The sequence below is a fragment of the Protopterus annectens genome, chromosome 16.part0, assembly GCF_019279795.1.
Source record: "Protopterus annectens isolate FY-2018-M chromosome 16.part0, PAN1.0, whole genome shotgun sequence".
Lineage (NCBI taxonomy): Eukaryota > Metazoa > Chordata > Ceratodontiformes > Protopteridae > Protopterus > Protopterus annectens.
This window is the reverse complement of record NC_056750.1, coordinates 16,977,516-16,989,440: the sequence shown is the minus strand read 5'-3', so window position 1 is coordinate 16,989,440 and position 11,925 is coordinate 16,977,516. Positions and strand designations below refer to the sequence as shown.

Below are 11,925 nucleotides of genomic sequence, written 5' to 3'. Positions count from 1 at the left end.
GCAGAAGTATGTTAATGAGACAGAAAAACAAACTGCAAGAGTTCTCAGGATTTAACAGTTGAGATATAGTTCTGTTTGACTTCTGTTCATAAATGTATCTCAGTTGCCATTCCTTCTGTATGAATACCCATCTTCCCGTTAAGATTCCATTTGTATTTCATTGTCTGCATTTGCTTAATGTCTAGATTTATTCATGATATTCTGTAGGAATAGCACCTTATTTTGCCGGGAGAGCATTTTTTGTGCAAGTCTGAACATCATGAGCTAGACATTGAAATGCAGTGTTCTGAATGAACTGTTAAGAAATAAGTTTGCATTCGTGCGTACCCAATTGGTAGTAAATAACGGGGATAAGAATATCGCTGTTAATATGAAGGAAGAACTGACAGCATTACAAATGTAATTATTTTTGGTGAAGCTGTGCAGAAGGTGCCCATTTGGAAAATGATAAAGCAGGTAACACATTTGAAAGTACACTGGTGAACTCTTATTTGCAACTGAAAGCTAAAAATGACTTCTTTTTTTTGTTTGTTTCTTTTAGGTTGATGTGGATGTTGTAGTTCTTACCACTGGAGTACTAGTATTAATAACTCTACTGCCAATGATACCCCAGGCAGGAAAACAGTACCTGCATGAGTTCTTCGACATCTTTGGGCGCCTTTCTACGTGGTATTTAAAGAATCCAGGTAAGTGCATTATGTCACCTGTATTCCCTTTGTCTGATAAAAGAAATTATGGTGTCTCATTTATATATACTTGCATGTTTCTGTCACTTCATAGAAATATCATATCAAAATTTGTGAAAAAGAATTTAAAAGGTCAAAAATATGCATCATACAGAACTAATGAAACATGCAAGCTGTTGAAAGCCAATAAATACTTTGTTTCACATCATAAACTAAATGAGCACTTGTCCCCCAAAAGTCTTATGAAATTATGTATATCCACAAAGTGTTTTCTATCACTGCTTGCCCAAGTATCAGTAATGTTTGTATTTTGCTGTAACTTTCCACTGCTTACCCATGGACACCCTCCCACTGCTTACTCATGAACACCCTCCCACTGCTTACCCATGGACAACCCTCCCACTGCTTACCCATGGACAACCCTCCCACTGCTTACCCATGGACACCCTCCCACTGCTTACCCATGGACACCCTCCCACTGCTTACCCATGGACACCCTCCCACTGCTTACCCATGGACACCCTCCCACTGCTTACCCATGGACACCCTCCCACTGCTTACCCATGGACACCCTCCCACTGCTTTCCCACTTCCTCATTCACTATGACTACTTACATACACGGAATGTGGTAGCATTTTATTACCATAAACAATGAAATGCAGTAACATTGCTGGGGGGTTACACCTGGTAACTTATATGTACTATAAGGTTGCACAATAGAGACATACGGGACAGATTCAGAAATAGTTGTGTAGTCAACTAAATGACAGACTCCTTCAACTCAAAATTTAAGTACAGAGCTGTTCGGTAAGTCAGGTTCCTCAAAACAGATATTTGACAAAACAGTGTTCTGTGAACTGAAGGATTTCCAGAAACTGAGAGAGAGACAGACAGAGAGAGAGAGAGAGAGAGGAATGTGCGTGTGTCTGTGTGTCTGTCTGTGTGCGTGTCTGTCTGTGTGTGTCTGTCTGTATGTGTGTATCTGTCTGTCTGTATGTGTGTATCTGTCTGTCTGTATGTGTCTGTCTCTGTGTGTCTGTGTGTGTGTGTGTGTGTGTGTGTGTGTGTGTGTGTGTGTGTGTGTGTGTTTAACCAGTCAAGTGAATTGATCCATCTTGAACCATTTTACAAGAAAAGAAAATGTAACAAAATAAAACAGAGATTGAGTATGCGTAGTAGCAATAGCGTAGCTATTTTTAACACGGTAACAGGGCTTCACATTAAGACAGATATGATTTTTCAGAGTGTTGCCTATTACAGGAATACCCTGAGAAACAACTGTGGGCAAAAGCAAGTACAAGTTGAAGGAAAAAGAGTTTTAGATTACAAGAATATCTAATATTACAAGTTTTTGGTGAGCGCCTAATGGTTTCATCCTCTTTTCTGTGATTAGTCGCCTCACAGTAAGACGCTGTCCGGTTCGATTCTCAGCTAGAGCGTCTTCTGAGTGTAGACATGCGTGAATGGGCGTACCTTTGTTAAAGGTTGTGCATCAGGCCTGGCAAGCCGGTACGTAAAAATCAACTGCCAGTCATTAGCGGACCGGAGTTCCGCTGTGGCGACCCCTAACCGGGAAAAGCCGAAAGACACAAACAAAATTTTTTCCTGAGAAGCTCTTGCCTTTAGTGGAGAATGTGCTACACTAGGACTGCATGCTTGGGGTGGTATTTATAGTTAATTAGTAAAGTTTGCAGTGTGTTTCTGCATAGAAAACCAGACTGCACAGTTTTGTATCAATTCAAAGAGCCATGTAGCCCTGGGCAAGGGATATTCAAATTACCGTATAATATGTAAATGAAAAAGCACAGCCTAAAGAGGACTTGATGATATGCAGATGAGTATAGGGGAAAGTAAGTCATGATTCATAGTATTGTCAGTCATGAAGCTGCACAAGCTGATGCCTCAGCATATAAAGTCCAAATGCACAACAAGCATGGTACCATTGCAGATGCATAAATGACAGGAGCAGTGCTGTCTTTTGTACAGCAATATCTTATTAGCTAACTGATGGTGTCTTGGGTGTGAGACGCGACTGCAGATATAGCTGAGAGTTGTATTGATAGAGGGCTACCTCCTACCAACTATCAGATGAACAGGTGCATGACCAATTTCACATGGATAGAGAATGATTACGTTTATATCACATGGGTTACCCATTGCCAACAGTTCAAAAAATTGATGTGAAAAAAACAAATGCAGTAATCCATGAAAGAAGTAGCATTGATCATTGAAATTACTACACCCAGTGATTACAGTGTCTTACGCATAGAGAGAGAGTCCTAAAATATCAGGATTTGCATTCCTGTCGTGGTATTAGAAACCCAAAATACTTTGAAAAATTAAACTTGTAAAAACATCATATGGAAATTGAATGACCTGCATGGCCGACTGACGGTAACTGGAGGTGCCAACTTCCCTTACATGTGGATACATATTACAAATACTCACATGTATGTAGCTGTCATCATACTAGCTGCAGAAACTTTCCAGAGAAAACTGGGAACCCATTAGTTATAGCTCAGGCAACAACAGTCTTTAGGATATTCAAAACATTCTTTGTTATATTGTTGCCCCATGTGGATGACTGCATCTCCTTCTTCATTGTACCAAGGTAAAGAGTGCCAACACTGTGACTACCATTTTAATACGGACAGCCTCCTGAAGTGCTGGGAGCTGCCGATTTATAGATTACATCCATCTAGGAGTAAAAGTGCCATCTAGTGTCCACTGAAGGGAGTTAAATCAACAGTGTGCTGTCAGGTAGTGTGCAGCACACAGGAGCTAATAATCCATGTATCTGCAGAGCACCCTGGCAGTGCCAAGGGATCCCACATATGGTATACAGATCATAGGAAGTTACTAGGCTAATGGTCCTTGGACACTTACAGGCCTAGCCAGGTTCAACCGTTATTTCCACCGTCAGCACCTATTGCCTCTGTCCAAGAGGGACACAGGTGGAATGCCCAGAGTGAATTTACGGTTACCATCCAATCCTCCAGATTGCATTTGAAGAGGGATGATGAGGTACTCTGTTTGACATGAAGTGGGAGTCTGTTTCAAAGGTGTGGCAACCTCTGGGAAACAAATCTGTCCCTCCAGCAGGTTCTATAATGTCACATACCAGGTTAAGGTGTTTAGAGCGAGTAACTCATGTGCCATTTGATTTGTGGATATGCAGCATTTCCAATAAAGCAGGGTGAGAGATTGCCTTTTGTGCAAGGAGAGATTGCCTTTGAGTAGTCTGTATGAAACAATAAAGTGACAGTGATTTTAGATGATCCCCATAGGACAGTTGCTGAAGACCTTGAATTTTCCTTGTGAGGAACAGTTGTCCCTTCAATTGCTGCAGGTGCTTGGAAAGGTACATACCAAAAGGGGCGTTGTACTCAATTGTTGGCCTTATGAGGGAAGAGTACTGGACGCAATGCCCTTACTTGTGAGAGAAACAGTATAGAATGCCCTGCTTACCACTGTGAGGACATGGTGAGCAAAGGTAAGCTTGCTGTCTGTGTGTGTATTTAGGGTGTTGCTATTGATGTGGTAGTTAGCAAGAACATCGCTGTTACCGAAAGGGATGATAGTACATTTTTTTTGCATAGAGTTTAAGGCCATGACTTTGGCACCAATCATTTATTTGTGTAAAACCCTCTTGTAGGATGTTGACATCATTTGAAGGTTCTATGACCGCTCCCAATTTGCAGTCATCAGCAAACTTGATCAGCCACAGACCTTTAGTTTTTGCTTGTACTGCAGAGAAATATATTTCAAACAGTAGAGGTCCCAGGACTGATCCCTGTGGAACACCACTGGTTACAGGTGTGCTGTTTGGAAGTGGATTCTTTTATTTTGACTCTGTGTTCTATCAGTGAGCCAGTTAGCTATTCATCTAATAATATAAGGGTTGATACCTAGCTGGGTGAGTTTGTCAGTGATGCCTGAGTGGGGGATAGTGTCAGAAGCCTTGGCAAAGTCTAGGTAGGCTGTGTACAGATTTCCCCTTGTCTAGGGCCTTAGTGACTGTTTCAAGTAAGTCCACCAGGTTTAACAGGATTGATCTCCCTTTGACAAATCCAAACTGAGTAGGGTCAAGTGTTTGGAGATTACCTATATCTTTGTTGATAAGGTCCATGATGATTTGCTGCATGGCCTTGCAGATGAGGCTGGTCGGGCTAACAGGTCTGTAGTTCCTGGAGTCAGTGGGAGCAGCACCTTTGTGCAAGGGAATAACAGTGGCCATTTTCTATTCAGCTGGGAAGAAGCCATTGTTTAGACTATGATTAAAAAGAGTACCTAGTGGTGTTGCTAATTCTTGTTAGAGCCCATGTAGGATGCAGCCTGGGATGTTATCATGTCCCATAGGGCATTTACGACCTGCTCTTTAGAGATACAAGGTAGAGTACAGGTGGTAGGGATGTCATGGGAGTATGTGTGGCGGGGCAGGGGAGTAAAGGTTTCACAGAACCTGTCAGCCAGCAGGTTGGCTATGTCCACAGGCTCATTATGCGTGGTATCATTAACTACCAGTTCAGCACGAATCTGGGCCTTTCCTTTTAGGTTACGGATATAACTAAAGAACTCCTTATGGTTGTCCTTAGTTGAGAAAGCTAATTTGGATTCATAGTTTACTTTGGAGGACTTAACAAGAAGTCTTGCTTGTTTAAGCTGATGAGGGAGTGTTTCCAGTTTAGGGCTCGATCCCTCTTACTCTTAGACAACAATTTCATCCATTTATTGTAAACACTGTTAATGACAGTTGTCCACCAGACAAGTTTGCTCTTCCTTGAGCTTGTTTTGGTCCTATCAGATACAGCTGAGTCAGTGCAGTTATACAGGTGTTTGCATAAAGCATTGGTGTAGAACTTGGCATAGCTTCCCTTAAGAGGTTATAATCTGCTTTAGTGAAATTTGTTAGTTTATAAAATTCACAACACTGTTAAACTTGTAAAAATAATAAAAAGTAGTTTGTTCCAAACAGCACACCACCGGCTGCGAATGAAATATTTAATAATTACAGACAGTATCTAGTGCTTTCATCTCATATCAAGTGAGATTTCATCAGAAAACATTCATACAAAAGCCAAAAGCATTTAAATAACCTTGTCAGTTAAAAATGCAGGTCACATGACAGCAGTAATCAATATTTAAAGACACCATTACAAAAATCACATTTCTTCCTAAAATTATTACCTTTCTTTTACTAAAAAGTGGTATTATTGTATAATATATATACATCATAATATTACCAGTGTAAATGTATATCCCACTAAATGTACTCTGATATAAAATATATTATGTTTGACTAGCCCTTTCATAGGTTCATAGGTAGGTACTAGGCTGTTGGCCCTAGGGCCTGTAGAAGCCTAGCCAAAAAGGTACCCTGGCTTTTGTCACCCAAGAAAATTATTTTCCTGTGCCCCTGTCGAGCAGAGCCACAGAGGTGATCCCTGGGGTGAATTTCCTATTTCCCATCCAGTCATCAAGATTTTTCTTGAAGAATGCTAATGAGGAGCTTTGTTTGACATAGCTAGGTAGTTTGTTCCAGAGTATGGGAAGTCTCTGGGACAGGAATCTATCCCTCCAGCATGTTCTGTTTATTGTGGTGACAAGGTTTAGGTCCCTAGAGTGTGTAGCTCGGAGGGATTGGGATTTCTTTAAGTGGAGCATGTGCAGCAGCTCTGGGTCTGACATAGCTTTGTATGTTAGGCAGAGATCGCCTCTGAGTAGGCAATATGCGACAGAGTAAAGCTGGAGTTTTTTGAGACTGTCTGCGTAGGGCATCTGTTTGAGCCCAGTCGTCCTCTTTGTGAGGTATTTTTGTGGCCTTTCCAGTTGTTGTAGATGTCTTATGAGGTACATACCGAAAGGGGCATTGTACTCTATAATGGGTCTAATGAGTGATGAGTAGAGGGGAACAATGACCTCTTTTTTTTTTCCTGGATGAGAAACCTTTTGTGATGAGGTGTGCCACATAGAAGGATTTCCTGACCACTGTGGCGATGTGATTATCAAAGGAGAGGCTACTGTCCACCTGTGTCCCAAGGTCTCTTATCACACTTTCGGTGTTAAGTAGACTGTCACCTATGTGGTAGCTCATGGGTACAGAGTTTTTACCAAAGGGGATGACAATGCACTTTTTGGTATTGAGCTTGAGGCAATGGCTTTGACACCATGCATCTGTCTCAGTGAGGCCCTTTTGTAGGATGTCCACATTGTTAGGAGTTTCGATTATGGCTCCTAGTTTGCAGTCATCTGCGAACTTAGTTAGCCAAAGACGACCTGTGTTAGCCTGTACTTCAGAAAAGTAGATACCAAACAGGAGAGGACCCAGGACTGAATCCTGTGGTACTCCACTTGTCACTGGTCTGAAGTTGGATTTGGAGTCTGCTACTTTTATAGTGTGGGTTCTGTCAGTGAGCCAGTTGGCAATCCATCTTGTGACATAGGGATTTATACCTAGTTTAGTGAGTTTATCTATAATTCCAGAGTTGAAGATGGTGTCAGAAGCCTTGGCGAGTTCTAGATAGGCTGTGTGAACCACCTTACCCTCGTCTACGGCTTTGGTGACTTCAAATAAGTCAATCAAGTTTAGGAGACATGATCTGCCTTTTACAGACCGGAACTGGGTGGAGTCCAGAGTTTGGAGATTACCAATGTCTTTGTTTATAAGTTCCATGATGATACATTCCATGGCCTTGCAGACCAGGCTCGTTAGGTTAATGGGGTGGATGTTCATCGTGCATACAGCTGCAGTCATAACAGATGGGTTCTCCTGCCGTCAGGCGGGTCCTCGGTCGGCCGAATTCCAAAGTCTAGGTCCGGCGTCGGTTGTCGTCGCTTCTTCCCTGACGTCAGTGCGACAAGGGTATAAAAGAACCAGCCGACGCCATTTTCTTCAGTCTTTCTTGCCGCGCGGTGCCCGAAGCAGAAGCAGTTCGCAAGTGCCGGTCGGCCAGCTCCTGAGATTACGAAAATTTGGAATGAAGTCTTCTTAAAAGCTAAGTACCCTGTTGGGGAAACTTTTCTTGCCTCAGACCGATGTCAGACAAAGTTAATAATTGTATTTCTTGTGGGAAGCAAATACCGCATAAGGATTTCCATTCCCTCTGTATACCTTGTTTAGGCCCAGACCACGACGTCTCGGTCTGTCGCTTTTGTGCTACATTCAACAAACGCACTATTAAGCGTCGGGCGGAGTTCGCCCAGCATTATTTTGGGAAAGCATTTAACTATACTATGTCGTCGGATACTCCGACTCCGGTTTTGTCTAAAAACGCAAAGACAAGGACCGACACTCGAGGTCCGGCCTCTACCAACACCACGCCAAAGCCGACTACACGTGGTCCGGGTTCTCAGCGAGGCGCCTACGCAGCCCCTGATTACCGACGACACATCTTTGGCGGTGTCTCCTGTACCCGAGGTCGCAGGCTCCTCGGCCCACACCCTGACTACAGATACCGACGCCACGCTTGGTGTTGAAACACAGAATGTGGACAGGTCCACCTCCACTCAAGGTGTCTTCAGACCTTCCTCTTCTTTCTCCATCAAGACTTTCACCAAGTCTAAAGCTACCATGCACCCTAAGAGACCAGCTACACAGGGCCCATCTCCAGGCCCCATGCCTAAGAAACAGATGCTTAAAATGGCTGAGGATTTAATTACTCTAATCAGAGGTTCTCAGCCACCTCCGGACAAAAGACCCAGAGTGGAGGAAGATTCCCCCTCCTCTGATCAGGGCTCCATTATTTCAGAGCACTCTAATTATCAGGAACAGTCTTACTCCCCTTTTGAAGACTCTGATGCAGAGGAATCTGTTCCTTCTGTATCCCCCCGAGGATTATTCATTTGGTGAAACTCTGCATACCTTAAGGGAACACTTCCACTGGGAAGGCCAGGATTATTCAGATTCCAAGAAAAGGCTCAGGGAATTTCTTTCGTTACCCCAGCACAGGCCTCTGGCTATACCTCCTGTCCTGGACATCCTAGATGATGTTTACTCGGAGGCCGGCCTTAACCCGGACTCTCTTCCTCCAGCTCCAGTTAAGCCTGACAGGTACTACAGGGTTCCTGACTCACACCAATTTCTATACAAAAGCCATGCTGCTGACCTAGAAACCATCTCACAGGGGCCCAAGGGAGTTAAGGCCTCCATTGCAAAAACCCATTGCCTTCCGAGAGAGATTCCAGATCCTTAGAAAGGTGGGGAAAAAGGTATATACCTCGGCTACCTTATCCATGAGGGCCTTAAACTGTCAGTTTCATATGCTAAAATACCTACAGTTTCTGTTATCTCAATTGAAAAGTAAAATGTCACAACCTGAACAACCAGACATGAAGGAGTTGCAGGATTTGATGCATAGTGCAGAACAAGTGGGTAAACATACCTTACAATGTGGTTTTGATGCTCTAGAGGCCTCATGTAGAGCTGCTGTTACAGGCTCAGTCATACGTAGGCATGCCTGGCTCAAGGAACAAGACTTGCCTGATCATGTCAAAGCTAAATTACTAGACGCCCCTCTTCAAAAGGATGTACTATTTGGGGCAAATGCTGAGGAAGTATTACGGAAAATGGAGGAAAAGGCTAAATCAATGCAAACTGTGAAAGAATTTCTGCAGGTTCAACCCCACGCTTTTAGTAGAAATTGGCCTTCCAAAAACTGGTCCTTTCCTGCCACAGACAGACCCCAAAGAGGCAGATACAGGCGCCCGAGGGGCAGGGGACAAACACAAGGCTCGTACAGAGGCAGACCAGGGCAAGCTCCTACACAAAGAGGTGGTGAGGACAACTCGCAATCTTTCAGAAAGCAAAACCAATGACTTTCCCCTTTGCATGCCAACCAGGTCTCAAATGGCAGCCCCCTTAGGAGGAAAGCTGGCACTATTCTCAAAAAATTGGCATATTGTCACAAAGGACAAATGGATCCTGAACATTATAAACAGAGGCTACAAATTCCATTTTCATACACTTCCAAAAATGAAAGGCATGCCAAACCTGCCACACAATCAAAGGGCAGAGGCACAAAAGCAAATTTCAGATCTTATAAACATGAAAGCTATTCAAGAGGTAACTACACACGAACAAGGTCAAGGTTTTTATTCCAGGCTATTTCTGGTGCCAAGGAAGGGAAAAGATTGGAGACCTATTTTGGATCTTTCCATCCTAAACACATTCCTACTCGTACCAAAATTCAAGATGCTCACTCTACAGCAACTTCTTCCCATGCTGGGCAAGGAGTCTTGGCTGATAACAGTGGACCTCAAGGAGGCATACCTGCATGTCCCAATCAGACAAAATTGCAGAAGATACCTCAGATTTCTTGCAGGTTCAACCCATTATCAATTCTCTGCATTGCCCTTTGGTTTATCTACTGCGCCCAGAGTATTCACGAAATGCCTGGCATCAGTAATTGCCTACTGCAGACTTCAAGGGATACAAATATACCTTTATTTGGACGACTGCCTGATCCAAGCGGACAGCAAGCACATTCTTCTGAAACATCTGGCTTATGTAATAATGTTATTAAACTCTCTAGGATACACAGTCAACAAAGAGAAATCAAGACTAATACCCTCTCTGAAGATAATTTTCCTGGGTGCCAATTTGGACACAAACACCCAGATGGCCTACCTCACGCCAGAAAAGCAGGGGCAACTAATTCAATATTTCAGAACACTGGCAAATTGCACCAGGCTGACTGCAAGGAAAATCCTACAGGCTCTGGGATTCATGGCATCTTGCATCTTACTAATCCCATGTGCAAAGCTGCATATGAGAAAACTACAATGGTACCTAAAAAACATATGGTCTCAACACAGCCACAGTTTGGAAACAATAATACCACTAATTCCATGTCTGCAAAAGGAATTTCTGTGGTGGGCTCAAGCATGCCAAACAAACACAGGTCTTCCATTCAGCAAGCCTCAAGCAAATCAAGTCATCACAACAGACGCCTCGGACTACGCCTGGGGGGCGCACATGACAGATCGGTGCATTCAGGGCAAATGGACCCAAAAAGAAAAGCACCTTCACATCAATCAAAAAGAAATGCTAGCAGTGATAAATGCTATTACAGCTTTCAAGGACCTTCTACAACCAGGTCAGCTATTGATAAGAACAGACAACACCACAGTTATGTGGTAAATAAACAAGCAGGGAGGAACACATTCTTATCCCCTATGCAGACTGGCCATGTCACTTTGGAACATGGCCATGGACTTACAAATGGAACTACAAGCACAGTACTTGCCAGGCAAGGAAAACACGCTGGCAGACAACCTAAGCAGGAATATGACAGATCCACACGAATGGAAGTTGCATCCAAAAGTTTTTACAGAAATAATCCAAGAATGGGAAGGCCAGACATAGATCTCTTTGCCTCCCACAAAAATCATCAATTGACAAAATTCTGCTCAAGGATCTTCCATCCAAAGGCCTGGAGAGTGGACGCTCTCTCTTTCAGTTTGACATCAATGACAGTTTATGCCTTCCCACCTCTTCCTCTGCTGCCCAAAGTCCTATTGAAGACCAGAGCAGACAGACCAAAGATGATCCTCAGTGCTCCGGACTGGCCAAGGCAACACTGGTACCCACTCCTGAGGAGCCTGACGCATTCCCCACCATGGACCCTGCCTCTAATGCCTCTTCTTCTGACTCAGCACAGCTTCAAAACTCTTCACAGTCAGCTGAAAACACTCAATCTAGCCGCATGGAAGATTCCTTAGCATCGCAGCAGGCCCTGCTCTCCAAGGAGGTGCAGGATGTCATTTTGGAGGCCAGAAGGCCATCAACTAGAAAAGCTTACTCTGCAAAATGGAAACGTTTTGTGTTTGGAATGAGAAAAAGGGCCAGTGCCCTGGAAAACTGAATTTACCTCAAATACTACAATATTTGGCTGAACTGCTAAGCAGTGGACTTTCGTTCTCCTCCATCAAAATCCATGCCTCAGCCATTTCTGCAGAATACAACACTGATCCACCTTAATTCTCTCACCCTCTATTAAGACAGTTCCTCAGAGGGGCTAAGAATTTAAGACCTCCAAGAAAACAACCAATACCTGCTTGGGATCTTAATTTCATTCTGGAAAAACTGACTTTGCCTCCTTTTGAGCCAGCTGCCTCATCAGATTTACAATATTTGTCCTGGAAAACAGCTTTCCTTCTGGCTATCACTTCAGCTCGTAGAGTTTCAGAACTACAGGCTCTTATGGCTGTCCAGCCGTTATCATCTTCCATCAGGACAGA

At 43.4% G+C, this 11,925-nt stretch overlaps 1 protein-coding gene across 2 annotated transcripts in view; it reads left to right on the top strand.

Annotated features, from left to right (window-relative positions):
• The first annotated feature begins 542 nt into the window (after positions 1–542).
• The window catches only part of LOC122791001 (hamartin-like), a 1,885,581-nt gene continuing 1,874,198 nt past the window's right edge, over positions 543–11,925 (top strand). For both annotated transcript variants that reach the window (XM_044058745.1, XM_044058744.1), the window contains exon 1: positions 543–686. In XM_044058745.1, the coding sequence (XP_043914680.1) occupies positions 602–686 (85 nt within the window). In that variant the 5' untranslated portion in view covers positions 543–601. The remainder of the gene's footprint in view (positions 687–11,925) is intronic.